This window comes from Megalobrama amblycephala, linkage group LG19 (genome assembly GCF_018812025.1).
Source record: "Megalobrama amblycephala isolate DHTTF-2021 linkage group LG19, ASM1881202v1, whole genome shotgun sequence".
Taxonomy (NCBI): Eukaryota; Metazoa; Chordata; class Actinopteri; order Cypriniformes; family Xenocyprididae; genus Megalobrama; species Megalobrama amblycephala.
Genome location: NC_063062.1, coordinates 10,937,782 through 10,954,482, shown reverse-complemented (window position 1 = coordinate 10,954,482; position 16,701 = coordinate 10,937,782). Strand labels below are relative to the sequence as shown.

Genomic DNA, 16,701 nt, shown 5'->3' with positions numbered 1-16,701 from the left:
CTAACCAGTCATAACGCCGAATCCGCCATTGTGTCCAACAAAGCAGTCAGGAGTTATGCCGCGTTCCAGGCAACTCTTAACCCGTGTTTTTCCAACCTTCTACCCGTGAAAGTGCACTGGAACGGCAGTCAAACCCGTGACTCGTACTAGATCGATGTACTCCCAGTACTCTCACTGAGCAGGTTACTAAGTAACGTGTTGTCAGTGTCCTCTTTGCTCCGCAATGTATTTTACACTGCGTGACAGCGCCATGGCTTGTCGGACAAAGCAACAGTAACTAAGGGTAGTGGGTCTTTGCGAAGGGTCAGTTCCACGGGAAAACCGCAGACTTGGCAACACTGGCATTTTTTCCGTACATTGAATAGGGAAGGCGTAGGAGGTAGTGTAAGCTTTCTGAACTGCGAGAGTTTTACACTTTCTTCGTAAGTAGCATATGGAATGCTGTCTGGTGGAAGCTAGATATTTTACTACATAACTTGTTAAATTTGTTGTGTTTTTTTGTTTTGTTTTTTTTACACAAATGCATTGCTTTGCTTCAGAAGGCCTTTATTAACCCCCGGAGCCGTGTGGAATATGTTTATGATGGATGGATGCGGATGGAGGCACTTTATTCAGCTCATACTTGTTGATCCCGCTCACTGCCATTATAAAGCTTGGATGCGTCAGGATATTTTTAATAATAAATATCTCAGATTGTGTTCATTAGAAAAAAGAAAATCATATACACCAAGGATGGCTTGAGGGTGAGTAAAGCTTGGGCTAATTTTCATTTGAAAGTGAACTAATCCTTTAACTGACATATCAGAAAATACTCAAAAGACCATATTTCCACTACAATTCTCTATACATAAAATTAATAAAAAAAAAAAAAAAAAAACAGTGTCTGTCACCGAGAAAGATAAGGAGTTGGTGTTATAGGCAGGGGCAAATATGTTTGTTGTAGATTGAGAATGCTGATAAAAGCCACTAGATGGCGTCATTTATTAAAGGCCTCTACAGTGGCTAGCGAGTGCTTGCATAACAGGCCTACAAGTGATGATAACACAGAGAGACCGTGTGGTAAATGCTGAGATTAAGTGAACTGTCTGTGTTTTGTAATTTAATCTTAAAAGCATGACTTAAAATCTTCAAATTATATGTTCACCTGCTGTCTGAATATTTTGCTCTCATTTAATTTACATGTGTTTTCTGTGAGTAGCCTGCTCAGTTTAGTTTTATAAAACATATTTGTGTCCTGCATGAATCCTTGTAATAAAATAAACAAAAAGAAAAGAGCAAAAATATTTGTTGGGCATATGCATGCAAATAGAATAATGAAACATAATTATTCCTTACAAAAATTAACCATGGTTTTATTATAGTAAATGTGTAGTAAACTTGTTTTTTTTTTTAAATTACCATTTGTATAACCACAGTTTTACTTAAAATACCATGGATAAACTATGGTTAGTATAGCAAAACCATAGTTAATTTAATATATTAACCATGTTTTTTTTTTTAATTTGTAGTAAAATCATGGTTAATTTTCAGTAGGCATAATAGGAATAGGATAAAATAGAATAGAATAACAGCAGCATTCAGAAGCTGAAGAGTTCTTATTTTGAGTCAATGATTTAAAAAATGTAATATATAATCAATATTTGGATGAAAATTGTCATATATGTTTAAGTTCCAGATGAACCTCCTTGTGTAATGCAACAAACTGTTTGTTTATTTTAAGGAACATGCTTTTGTGTCTCTATAAGCAAACCCATTTAACCCCATATTGTCCCACTGGGCCTTTTCCCATAATTAAGTAAAAACCTAGTAAACAACAACTGTCCTATTAGAATGAAAGATACATTTTCAGAAAACCCTTCTCAATAGTATGCGATTTATTCATTTGACATAAATTGATTGAAAAGATAGAACGAGACACTTTGAATGATTTGCAAAGCTCTGTGAATAATTTGACTTTCTCTGCACCAATAGCCCAGATCAAAACTCCAATTACATTGTTTGTGGAAACATTGTTGGCCCTGATTTTATTTATTGTGTTTGGTAACAAACCTTGCCAGTCTGTTTCACAGGGGTTTTTGTTTGTTTTTATCCTTCAGATGGGAACATGATGAATAAAACAAAGAGTAAGGAATTTTAACACATGTTGCTAACGGTTAAAAATAACAGAAAAATCTGTGTCTACTTATACAAACAATCTAAAACCACATTTCTCTCCTTGTTTTGAGTTCAGAAGACAGATTCATGTTGAATGAAGAGAACTAGAATAAAATGTTAATTGTTTTAATAATGAATATAAAGATATAGTAATATAAAAAACAAAGGCAATTCATATACTGAAACAGGCCATGCTTTTTGTGTTATAAAGCACAATAAAACAATATGGAAAGGTTAGACATGCTCAAAGAAAATGACAACACATCTGTTAGATAAAGCAAGCAAAAGAATCTATTATCAGAGTGGCGTGCTGTCGGTGTGTCTGGATTTTTAGTCTAAAACTTTATGAATCACCATCTTTAGAGGGATAGTACAAACTCAGGAAAAACTTTTAAGTTTATCCACAAAAACCTCCAAACGCGTAATGTAATCACAGGCCAGCTGTGTGCACTTGTAAAGTTGTTATAATCCCTCTCGGTCCTATAAACAGGAAAATACATAATATAAAGCATCATGCGTGCATCCACAAATAATACAGTTTCTCCTAACGTCCAGCCAAGTTTTCCTTTTTTGGATATCACTGCTCTTTTATCTATTGTTAGCAAACTGATGAAATTTTTATGTGATACAATAAAGAAGCTATATAATATATAATATAAAAATGGTTTTGTACTAGCAGCTGTGGATTGCAAGAATTTAACCATATAAAAACTTCAGTGATATTAATGTCATTTTCATGTCATTAAATTATAATACTAACATCTCAACAAACCTTAAATCTTTTTAGAGTATTATTGTGTACCACATAAAGTCTTAAAATGTCACAAAACATGATCAGAGCCAGACAATACACGATAATAAAATAATATAATACAGATAAAATACAACACCAATGCACTGAGAAGAACTTTTAATTAAAATCTAAATAAATTAGATGATCTGTGCAGTGAAGTACCATTTTCCTCATGAATATTAGTTTTATTCACATTTTTACCCAAGGCCATTCTTTTTTTTACACTTTATTTCGGTGGTCCACTTTAGACATTCTACAAACTATGAGCAACTTTCCATGTCAATAAACTCTCATTAGAATATTAGTAGAATACCATATATGCTTAATATATGCTAACACTTTCGATTTTCAATTTCGATGGTCCCCCAACAGACATTCTACTAACTTTGCAAGTCAATTTCTGTACAGTCTAATCTTTAGTTAATTTGTCATTCCATACAATCTGCCATCCAAAGGATAAGTTTAATTACGGCTATTAAAAAAAAGGCTATAAATGATCCGCCTCACCTGTAATGTAACCTACTAGCTGGGACTCGCTCTTTATGTATACAGATGTGACGCAATGACGCAAAGACAAACTACGACATGCTCGAATTTCCTGCGAAAACCCACCAGTACCATCCGAATTATTAAACATTATTACAAGCTTATACCGTTGTGAATTGGGCTAAGGAGATAGTTTTGAACACTGGCCAGTTATGTACTTGCTCAAAAAATTATTTTGGATCATTTTTAACCAAAAAAAGTCACGGACAGCAGCTTTAACTTATTCTACCCAAACCTTAACACCTAACCCTACCCTAACTACTAATACTCTAACAAGAGGTAGTTGACATATAGTTGCAAAGTTAATTGTTATATCTAAAGTGGAATAAACTATAATCTTCTTATTTTTCGTTACAAAAATATTAATAATTTCTAGTATTGTCCTTTTAAATATATATGTTCTATTTTTACTGAAACAATATTTGATGTATTGTCTTCTACTATATTTTATATATGGTAAATAAATTAAAATTGCAAATAGCACAGTGCAAAATTCAACAAAATAAACATCCAGTGTGAATGTTTACAAAGTTTTGGTAACACTTTACAATAAGGTCTTTTTGTTAACATAATGCATTAGTTAACATGAACTAACAATGAGCTATATATCTTTTTAAATGAAATATTCATATTCATGTTAGTTCACAGTGCATTAACTAATGTTAACATATGCAACGTTTGATTTTAAAAACGTTTTAGTAAATGTTGAGATTGACATTTATTAATAAATGCTGTAGGAGACGTTCAATTGTTAGTTCATGTTAACTACAAATGAAACCTTATTGTTAAGTGTTACCGTCATTCTCTTTTACATAGCCTGCTTTGTTTTCTTTTCGAGCAATCCAAAGCAACTCCCTAAAAGAGCTCTGTCATGTTTGCTTGTTCTCTCTGTGCGAGCAACTTTCAGCGTTAAGGGTGGACGTGATATTTCAAACATCAGATCAGTGCGTTTATGTATTGGGTGCCCGGAAATTTTTCCAAATAAACACAGCTTGATTCAACTTGGGTGGGCAGACTTATCAACAGACTAATTCTATAAACAAATGAAGGAATAACCGAGCACACCATTGGCTGGTAGGCAGGGGACACGCGGAGAGAGAGGGAGACTCGAGGCTTTCGGCAATGAAAATTTAATTAATGTGGGTGGGCTGAGGGAACACAACGAGTGTTTATCATAGACAATTTATTTTCCAGCGCTAAGTCAACATAAAACAGCAAAACGGACAACAATTATTTAACATTTAGACTCATGAAGCGGACACACCGGTGGCGATCTCCCCAGACTGAAACTGTCCTCCGAAGTCATGAGTTTATACCACAGCCCAGTGCCACAGCCCGGCGTGGCTGCATCGGCTCTCAGTCTGTCGAATTCCTCCCTAATCTATGTTTACGGTGGCGAAGTTGGAGGCATTATTCCCGCTTTGGGATTCGCGTCCAGCCGGCAGGAGCCTCCGCAGAAACCTCCCTACAGCTACATCGCGCTCATCGCCATGGCAATCAAGAACGCGCCGGACAAGCGCGCGACGCTGAGCGGGATCTATCAGTTCATAATGGACCGCTTCCCCTATTACCATGACAACAAGCAGGGCTGGCAGAACTCAATCCGCCACAACCTCTCGCTGAACGACTGCTTCATTAAAGTGCCCAGAGAAAAAGGCCGACCAGGGAAGGGCAGCTACTGGACGCTGGACACCAAATGTCTGGACATGTTCGAGAACGGAAACTACCGGCGACGGAAGAGAAAGTGCAGGACTCAGGAGACTGGTGAGACTAAACTCGGTCACAAGAGAACACGAGCGACGACTTCCAAACTTCATCACAGTACCCAGGTGGAGAAAGAGTCGCAGTTTAACGACAAACAGCAACACGAAGAACATCCTGAAACAGATATAAACGTCCAGGAGAAGTTTAACGGCACCCAACCACAAAATAGTGAGGCTAATGGGGCCACACACGCCTCCGAGTCCACGAGAGACTGGTGTTTGGCACCCTCGACCGCAGTGGGCGCTAACCCGAGATGCCCGACGCCTGAACAGACCAGCACAGTGTCTCCAAACACTCTAATTCACACAAACACACCGCATTTAAGCGCGCAAGAGACGCTGGAACCTGTGAAGAATGACACCGGACGCGCGCAAAATGGAGACGCCAAATCCAAAGTATTAAACGCGCAGACGCACCCTCGAAAAAACACTGACAAATCGAAGGAGTTTAGCATTGACAGTATTCTGTCGAAAAAGGAGAACCAGTTCCAACGGAGGTGCGGCATTGCTGGAGGAGCGCCGGTTGAGTGTGTGGAGTCGCGCGGTTACGCGCTCACGTCCTCGCTGATCGCACACGCGCACCCACAGCTGTACCCGCGCGGATTCCCGCTCTGCTCCTACCTGTCTCTCACCTGTCCTGACAAAATGCTGAACTTCAGAGAGAAAACAGGCGAGAAATTATTCTTTTGACGACTCTTTGGCTTCACGAATCACTGACTGTATAGCAAATAAATTCAACAAACTAGTTTTACGTCTAGAAAGATTCAGTGAATTCAGTATCAGTAACATTCTTATTTTCTCTTTATTTTTATTAGTTGCAATCAAAACGTTTTTAAACATATATCGAGAATTCAGGATTGCTATTATTTCTTCTACTACTATTATTGTTGTTGTCGTTATGAGATTCAACATGGGTGGCCTGGTCAATCTACAGACATGCCTATACTGTACAGTACTAACAGTAGTTAATTCTATGATGTGTAAACAATGATCAAGAATGCACTCATTGCAAATCATCCACAACACAGATGTCTTTGTAAAATGTTATTGTTTATAATATAAGAACAAATGTTTCTCTCAGTGACAGATACTTGACAGAAGTGCATTGTCCTGTTGTTCTTGTCCTCTCGAACTATAGATACACACAAACTCAAACTTGATTTACTGCTTAAAGATACATTTATGGAAAGAAAAGAAAATTAGTTGGTTTGTACATTGGACTTTTGATGTGAGATTCATATTAAGTTAAACAGAGAACTCGATTCTTCAAATAAACATTGACTATGAGTAACACTTTGTTGAAATTGATACCTTCAATTTCCTACACAAAATAATCCGATATACTTTATACATGAAGCTGTTGACCTAAACTGAAACCCCAAAGATATATATATATATATATATATATATATATATATATATATATATATATGCATATATATCAAAGACTACTTGTTGCTCCAGGACTATGCATAATCCCGAACTGTGAAACTAGTCTACCACATGTATTCCTTGCCACCATATATAGCCATAAGTGGTTTTTGAACTGAAAGGTCTAAGCCTCAGAGAGTGCAAATCAGGAATGCTTGTGGAAATAAATAAGCTTCCCCACATTGAGCAGAGGAACTCACATCCACAAGCATTTCCTGTGTATAGGATTCTTTTGGTCAGAAGTGTAAATAGAGCGTCATCCATCTGAAGGTTTGTAGAGAGAAAGAGACTACATCTCTCAATCTGCTGCCTCCATCTGTCCTCCACTTCACAGATGGGCTCCTTAGATGGAGCAGTCCGCAAGGACTCTGCTGGATCGCAGCCCTGGATTTGCCATCCATGATCATAACGAAACACTGCTATCTCTAAGGTGATCTTTAAGATTATAAAAGAATGTTCTTTCATGATCGGCGGAATTTCATCATGACATCATATACCTCATGGATGAACTATTCAACCATGACTTTTAAGTATGACCTTTACCGAGACAGCTTTATTGCATTAAACCCAAATAAGTGAAATAAACTGGATCTCATTGTCTCATTACATTGCTAAAGATAATTATGCCCTCTAGTGTTGTAATGTAGGCTGCAATACTCAACCTCAATTAACACACATAGATGACTTAAGTTATTAGTCTATGTTTTATCAATACATTTTCATCTCTGCAAAGATCCACTGATGTAATACAGATGGAGTGCTAAATGTCTCAACTGCTGGATATTTGTTTTTTTAGATCTTTTGGTAACCGCAAGAACAGTATCACAGAAGGCAAATGTTGTCTCAACAGCTTGAAGCTGATGGAGCACAGAGCTGGATGTGAATTTTTAATGACAACATTCTCAGTTTGTGTTCTGTCCTTCTCAAGCATTATATGAAAATAAACATGAGAAGAAAGATTATCTTCCTAAGTGTTTAAACTTTAAAAAATTCACACTCGAGAGCGGTCTCATTTTCATTTATTTTGACTGGAAATAGAGCACACTTTCTGTGGCCGTAACCACAAGCGCTCTACTGTGAGAGGTGCCAAATGAAGGCACGTTGACTTTAAAGCAGAATTTGATAAACAGCAGTTTTCTAGTTAAAAAAAAAAAAAAACTTTCTGTCACACAAACATGTTGTTTAGCTGATTTAAAGTCATTATTCACTTCTTCTCGCAAAAACCTACATTGATTCAGACCACAAGTGAAATGCTTCTGACACACTGCCTTGCAGTGATTTTAAAACAATTTAAAGGATTATTTGATGAAACCAGTACATTTTCTAGTTTGATAAGGAGATTTTTTACGATTTTAAACATTATATCAGACAATCTATGTATTTAGGTGTTCATTGTGCCATTAATGTAAATATTCAATACAGTATAGATGTACAATAATTTGACATTATTGTGGTCATGGTCCTGAAACTATGCAATCTAAAAATTGGGTTGTTTTAACCCAGTGGCTCGGTTAAATGTTTGTCCAACCGCTGGGTAGTTTTATTTAACTCAACTATTGTTTAAAAATTACTGTAATGCTTGCTTAAAATGAATCCAAAGTATGCTGTAAATTAAACATTTATTAATAAGTTTGGTTGCCTCTATAATTATGTCTGATTTTTAATTTCCAACCTGTTTGGGTTCATTTTAAGCCAGTCATATTGTAATTTTTAAAGAGTTAGTTCACCAAAAAATGAAAATAATGTAATTTACTCACCCTCATGCCATTCCACTCTCATGCCGTTCCACACCCGTAAGACCTTTGTTCATCTTCGGAACGCAAATTAAGATATTTTTGTTGAAATCCTATGGCTCAGTGAGGCCTGCATAGCCAGCAATGACATTTCCTCTCTCAAGATCCATTAATGTAATAAAAACATATTTAAATCAGTTCATGTGAGTACAGTGGTTCAATATTAATATTATAAAGCGACAAGAATATTTTTGGTGCGCCAAAAAAAACAAAATAACGACTTAGTGATGGCTGATTTCAAAACATGAAGCTTGGGAGTGTTATGAATCTTTTGTGTCTAATCATGATTCGGATCGCGTGTCAAACTGCTGAAATCATGTGACTTTGGCGCTCCAAACCGCTGATTCGACATGTTGATTCCTAACGCTCCGAAGCTTCATGAAGCAGTGTTTTGAAATCGTCCATCACTATACAAGTCATTATTTTGTTTTTTTTTGGTGCACCAAAAATATTCTCGTCGCTTTATAAAATTATTGAACCACTGTACTCACATGAACTGATTTAAATATTAATGGATCTTGAGAGAGGAAATGTCACTGCTGGCTATGGAGGCCTCACTGAGCTATCGGAATTCAACAAAAATATCTTAATTTGCGTTCTGAAGATGAACAAAGGTCTTATGGGTGTGGAACGGCATGAGGGTGAGCAATAAGTTACATTATTTTCATTTTTGGTTGAACTAACCCTTTAAACAACAGTTGGGTTAAATAAAACTGGATTTAAAACAACCCAATCACCTGGTTTGTCCATTGTTTTTAACCCAGCATTTTTTATAGTTTGAGGTGCTACCTAGAAAGAGATATTAAAGCTATAATATGTCTATCATTTCTAATATCAGCTGTTTACTGTAAAATGCTATGACCACCCCCTATTGACAAATGTAGATAAATATAGATAGTGATAAAATTGTAAGAAACATTATTTTATTTTCATAATGAACCATTTACCAAGAATCCAGTCATGAAGAGGTCTATCGGCCATGGTTCAAATCTTAGATCACCTTAAATGACTTATTTGAGACTGAACTGACAAGGCCTGATAGATCAGACAGGGGTCAAATCAAGAATGAGAGAAAAGGAGCCATACTGCAGAAGCGTCATCGCCCTTGTTTCATGTGCAATCACGTCTCCAAGCAGCACTAAATCATACCATTTCAAGCCGCCGGCATCAAAAGAGTTTAATCTGTGTGTTTATTATATATTTTCACTCCTAGCGTAAACCAAACTCAGTTGTCCAAATACGCTCTCAACGCTGAGGGAGGGGTGGGGCTCTGATGAAGATTGATGGTCTCTCTGGGAGGAACATTAGCTGCTAATCAAGTTATGTTTCCTTGTGCTCAGTTTTATGCATCGCTATTTGCATGCGAAGAGCTCTAGATCCCTGTTTGCTATCAGACCTGCTTATGAAACACACTCATGCATCCAAGTCAGAGCTGTCCATCCAGATAGAGACACCTTCATGCATTAACTAATCACTGTGTTTAATTTAAAAAGGACAGACATTTTCTCTTTGCAAAATTAAAAGCAATTTAAGTTGACCTAAAGTGCAGCAAAATTCAAGAAAAATAAATTTGAACAAATTCTCAAATAAATAAAAATAAAATGTTTTATTATTATTTAAAATAAACACATCAGCAACATAATGTCAAGTCAAGTCACCTTTATTTATATAGCACTTTATACAATACAGAGCTTTACAGAGATAAAGTCTTTATGACCGCGCACTCGTATTACTTTGAATGGGAGAAAGTGCAACACCCAATATGGCGAATAAGCCCCGCCTTCTAAGTGAAAGAGCCAATCGTTGATTAGAAATGTAACGCGTCACTGCAGCTGCCAGCGTTCTCAGACTCGCGTTCATGACTGCGCATGCACATTTTCTGGTCTAGCATGAAAAACAGGTTTTTAAACGCTATTTGAACATAAGAAACAAGCTTTATGAGACTGTTGTTGTCAGATTTCATTGGTGTTTTCAAATATGAAATTTACTGGTAAGCTTAGTGAACAGTTTTGGAGAATTTGATGTTTCCCTATTCAAAAAGATAGGAGCTGCACTTGGATGCCCGGTAGCCGTTTCAAAGATGGCCGCCGAGTGAAATGACTCGTCTCAAAGGGACTTTGGTGATAAACAGGAAAATAATGATGCAGTGATGCAAACAAAATTCAATTCTGCTGTAATGCTGCTCAGTAGTTTCATTATTCAGCTGAAGTCAGTTCAGTGTTGGTTCAGTTGGGCTCACTAACTGTGTAAAGTTAAAGCTGCAGTCCGCAACTTTTTTTGTGTTAAAAATTTACAAAAATTATATAATGAGAATATACAACATGAATCCATTTTCCAAACCGTGTTTTTGTCTTATCCTGAATCATTATGGTACACTTATAATAAGTGTTTATATTCAGACTATTTCAGACCAGACTGGTAGGACTCGCTGCAGAGTATCACAGTAACTGCGTGACTCGCCATAGACATACACGGAAAAAGTAGCTCCGGCTGAAATGTTCCTCTGCAAGACGCGTGCAGTTCTGTTTATTAACCGCTAGAGGGCCAAAAATCGCGGGCAGCAGCTTTAATCAATTCAGCTATAAAGCAGCTCTGCAAAAACAGTGATTTCATCATCCAGCTCAGTTCAGTTCTCATTCAATAGTGTCAGTGCAGTCAAATCAATAATATTGCTGAATATTAAGTGTCCCCAACTAAGCAAGCCAGAGGCGACAGTGGCAAGGAACCCAAACTCCATACAACTCTGACCAGATGAATGGACGTGTGATTGTGATAATGGAAATAAGACATTATGAGTACAAATGAAACCAGTTAAATGAAAGACTGGTGACTTTGTTAAAAAAAAAGAAAAGAAAAACAATAACAAATGTGGGCCTAAAAATTATATTAAGTTTAGGGCGTAAACATATTTCTCACTCCCATTTCATGCCAAGCATCAACATCCACACCACATGCAAATAATCTTGATTTGAGGTAAGCCAGACTACCTAATCATTCCATTTCCATATGTAGTGTTTTACCACAAACACTTTTTCTATCATAATGTAAATGTTTGACGCTTATTTTAGCAATCTGAGGTTTATTTAACTTACTTTTATGCCCCCATACGGCCATTTAAAAGCTGAGATTCAGCAGAGCAGTACACTAAATGTAATTGTTCTCATTTACAGCCTTATATTTGATGCAAGAGTGATCCTGATGTCAACCAAATTTGCAACAGACACATGAAAAACACAGATGGACAACCACTGCTCTTGAATGAAATGTAAAATTTGCTTTTTGATTTGTAATGACGTCATGAAGTATTCACTGATGATTGTGTGTTTACATATCTTTTCAGATGCCTGACTGAGAAGCTGTAATAGGAGGTTAGCACAATAAATATCTCTCTCACCCGCACATATGGCCGTGCACAGTAATTGACATGATTACTCATGTGACTCATACCGTGAAAATACAATTTTTGAGGGAATAACAAAGAGGCATTTAGAAATAAACTCTCAAGTGTTGTTCTATGGGCCAAACTAAATATTACACATATAACCATCATCTCAGTGGATTATGCACCAGCTGGCTTGGATATGGTCGTTTTCCTCCAGTTTAGCTCACTCAAACCAAGGAATTTAAATTAACTAACAGCTGCTGAATGAACACTTTTTATCGCGATTTTCGCAATAGCCCACCCTTATCCTTGTGCATTCCCATCATTTAAACCTAAACTAAATCAGTAACGTATACATTATTGAGGACCAGCAGTTCATCTACAGTCTTTCAGGTGTTTCCTTGTTTAAATGCACCTGCATTTTTTAAGTAATTGAGAGGATTTTCTGTTGATTTCAAACTATTCTTTGTTTATTACTTTGGCACCGAGGCACTCGTTAACTATGCCAACCTGCTATCATAGCTGACATATTTACTACCAGTTATAGGCCTACAGGTTTTGTCTCACAGCATGTTTTATAATGTGGGTCGTTGACGAATAAGGTTTTTAAAAGTGTAAAAAAAAAAAACCTAATGGAGATATAATTCATTTTGAAGTTTTATTAAGTGTTTACAATGAGATTATGTGGTTTTTATAATCAATTAACACAGCTTTTGTCATTTTTTACAAGATGGACAAAATTTGTCACCAAAAAGGTCATTCGGTTTAACCAAAATTTCGGTTTTACCGAATGACACTTTTGGATTTAACGAATGACGAAATTTTCAAATAATGCTAACAGGCTGATATCTAGCTAGCTAGGTAGTTAGCTTGCTAGTTAGCTAACAAAAGGACAATCAAACATTTTATTTCGTAAAAGTTTTTAAAATAGTACAACATTTTCCATGTTTTCTAGCGGTTGCGCCGAATGACCGGATGTTTCGGGACATGCGTATGAGCAAGAGAAAACATGAATTCTTCAAATAGTTAAAAGAGAGTTAGTTACATCACATAGTCACATCCTGTCACATGATATTGAACGCATGACTTGATCTAAAATGGTCCCTTTAAATTGGTTACTCTGAATGACATCAATGAAATTCATTTTTCTGGACATTCTTTCTCATAACAAAGCACATAATTTTATGTTGTTTTATGTTGATATGTTATAAAATCATGCCAGAATGAAAAATAAATACATTTATTACATTTTAAGACTTTTTAATCATAAATGAAATGTATGTATTGGCTTTTGGACGGTTAAACCGAATTACCTTTTGACACCTTAAAATCTTTAAAATACCTTTATTTGTAGCAAAATATAATTAAAACCTTTTGGGTTCAGTAAAAGAAATCTAGTACTTTGGATGTTATATCTTTGTTTTCTATTATTATTATTAAGGCCTTTGGACAAAAAAAAAAAAAAAAAAGACCCGTCACGCCCCTCCCTGGAATACTCAATTCTGATTGGTCAACTACAGCATCTAGTGGTCTGATATTCCGCATCTTCCAAAGTCCACTCAACCTCCATCTCTCGTTTCATACAAAAAAAAAGAAAAAAAAAAAAAGAGAGATTTCAGTAGCCTATTAATTTTCCTGTATTACTGTTGCAGTGTTCCTCTTGTTGCTAGGCAGATTTGCACATTGTAATGAATTTAATTTTTTCTTGTTCGAGAAGCCGTTTGAGTCTACGTCACAATCACGTCACAATAGGGAAAGAAGACCACAACTTCCCTTTTAAGATAACATACAGGTACAATTATAAAATAATTTTAACAAATATTTTATATCCACGGTTTTATTTATTTGCTGAGTAGATGTAACATGCAGTTGCATCACAAAATCATCTCGAAATTCATACAAGTTTGATGATCTAATTGAAGTCAATGCAAAACATAATTAGATTCACTAGTGTCTCAGCCTTTTGGACCACACTGTAGATGATAAAGATCATTATGATATACAATTAAAACAACTAAAGGAGATGTGATCCTTCAACTTTTTTGGATTACTTATAAAATACTATTAACTAAAGATATCAAGTTAAATGTATCATAACTGTGCAACTCTATCTAAGAAAGCAGACCTTCAAATGACATTAAATCCGTCATACTATCTGCTGGTGGGATTATCATGAAGACCTACATGTGTTACACACACTTCTTATAATGAGGGATCTTTTAAGCAACATAAGCCATCCTCAAAACAATCGTTTCAAGTTCTAAGAGCCAGATGTGCCGGCCAAATGTTGTCTGAATGAAAGTGTCTATCCATGTCTACGCATACCTTTACAGTTGTGTGCGTACGTGTCTGTGAAAGCTCCCAAGACCTATTAGTGTGGGTTTGTGGCCCTTGTCACAGACCACCCGGCTGTTTGGTTCACACTTAACCTACGGCGAAACTTGACTCCAGTTTTTGCCTCCCAAAGAGGGTTTGAAAAGTGCACTGGCCTCCGAGGTCCACTCCAACTGACCGACTACAGCAAACTGTCTGAGCCGGCCAGCCAAACATCACACAGACACACTAACACAGAAAGGGATTTAAACAGAGATGCATGAGAGGATGTATATGTGTGTTTATGAGATTCTGTGTTTGAAAATGGGTAGACAGAGATATTAAGGATAAACATAGGACTTATTGTCAGGAAACAGAGCCATTTGTGTCCCATTTTACTCCCCTCTTACAGGATCTGTACTTCATGTCCCTTAAAAAAACATAAGCCATCCTCAGAACAATTGTTTGAAGTTCTAAGAGCCAGGTGTGCCATATTTCTTATCTCATTATTAATTATTAATCTGAATATTGTCATATTTCTATGGTTATCAGCCCTGGTAGCTTAAAGGGTTAGTTCACCCAAAAATGAAAATTTCTGTCATTTATTACTTACCCTCATGCCGTTCCACACCCGTAAGACCTTTGTTAATCTTCGGAATGCAAATTAAGATATTTTAGTTGAAATCCGATGGCTCCGTGAGGCCTGCATTGCCAGCAATGACATTTTCTCTCTCAAGATCCATAAAGGTACTTAAAACATAATCAGTTCATGTGAGTACAGTGGTTCAATATTAATATTATAAAGTGACGAGAATATTTTTGGTGCGCCAAAAAAAAACAAAATAACGACTTATTTAGTGATGGCCGATTTCAAAACACTGCTTCAGGAAGCTTCGGAGCATAATGAATCAGCGTGTCGAATCAACGGTTCGGAGCGCCAAAGTCATGTGATTTCAGCAGTTTGTCTTTTTGGCATGCGATCCGAATCATGATTCGACACAAAGAATCATAACACTTCCTGAAGCATTGTTTTGAAATCGGACATCACTATATGAGTTGTTATTTTGTTTTTTGGCGCACCAAAAATATTTTCGTCACTTTATAATATTAATATTGAACCACTGTACTCACATGAACTCATTTAAATATGTTTTTAGTACATTAATGGCTCTTGAAAGAGGAAATGTTATTGCTCCCTATGCAGGCCTCACTGAGCCATCGGATTTCAACTAAAATATCTTAATTTGTGTTCCGAAGATTAACGAAGGTCTTACGGGTGTGGAATGACATAAGGGTAAGTAATAAATGACAGAATTTTCATTTTTGGGTGAACTAACCCTTTAAACCTGGGGTTGTAAAATATGATTTCTTGAAAGTTTATATACAGCTTCTAAAGACCAGTTCACTTTATATTTATAGTTACCTTGGTGTGAACAGGTCATTCATTTTGGGAAGGGATAGTCACCCCCAAAAATGAAAATGCTGTCATCATTTACTCACCCTCATGTTCCAAACCTGTATGACTTTCTTTCTTCTGTTGAGCACAAAAGAAATTATTTTAAATAATTTTTTGATAACCAAACCATTTCAGTCCCCATTGATCATCTAATAATCATCTGTTTTGAAAATGATTGGACAGGACACAATGGGTGCGAATGGACGGTCAGTCATCCACAACTTTACAGATTACGAGGGGTGTTCCTCAGGGCTCTGTTCTGGGATCCCTACTTTTTAATATTTATATTAATTATCTTACTTTTAACATTAGGAATTCTATTCATTTTTATGCTGATGACAGTGATTTTTCACACCCAAATGACATCCAGCTGTGTCTTTATTAGAGTCTGCTTTCGATGTTGTGCAACAAAGGCTCTGATTCCTTGACATGTTTTTTCAAATTCAAAGAAACAAGCAGCAAATCTATTATCGGTTAGCATTTTACAGAGTACAGTAATAGAGGTAGTGGCAGAATACAAATATCTTTCTGCTCTCAGGTTTAAAACAAACTGTAATTTCAGAACTCATCATTGTGTATAATAGAATATGTTGGTCCTCATTATTGTACTAAAGCATACCTGTTCATTTACAAATCTATTTTGGGTCTATTGCCATCATATCATTGTTCCCTTGGCCACTTCGAAAAGAGATTTTTTATCTCAGAAATTGTATTTCCTGGTTAAATAAAGGACAAATAAAAGTATTTATAATTATTAATAAAATTATAGGCAGTTTCAAAATGTCCCTCTAGGTACGTGTATAAATTAAAAACAGATAAAAAAGGAAAGAGAAAGAAAAATATAATAATTTCTGGCACAAATGACATGATTTCCTGACAAAAAAAAAAAAAAAAGAGTCAAAGAAAGACCAAGAAAATAGAAGAAAGGAAGTAGAAAGTGCAGAAGGATGTGATCAATCACTAACTGTTCAAGATAAGGCGAGTTTATATTGTTTGATGAGGTCTGGGATTAATTAGTAGTAGAGCTCTCAGTGTGTGACACTAGTGCTTGGCCTTTCACAGCTCATTAC

General features: G+C 36.2%; 1 protein-coding gene across 1 annotated transcript; it reads left to right on the top strand.

Annotated features, from left to right (window-relative positions):
- The first annotated feature begins 4,373 nt into the window (after positions 1-4,373).
- foxl1 (forkhead box L1) lies at positions 4,374-7,946 on the top strand. The gene has a single exon (XM_048169488.1). It carries the CDS (start codon positions 4,798-4,800, stop codon positions 5,944-5,946), a length of 1,149 nt encoding a protein of 382 aa, XP_048025445.1. The 5' UTR covers positions 4,374-4,797; the 3' UTR covers positions 5,947-7,946.
- Positions 7,947-16,701: the final 8,755 nt, after the last annotated feature.

Bases quoted from the DNA above. Each gene is read 5' to 3' on its own strand.
- foxl1 (XM_048169488.1), top strand. From the start codon at position 4,798: ATGAGTTTATACCACAGCCCAGTGCCACAGCCCGGCGTGGCTGCATCG.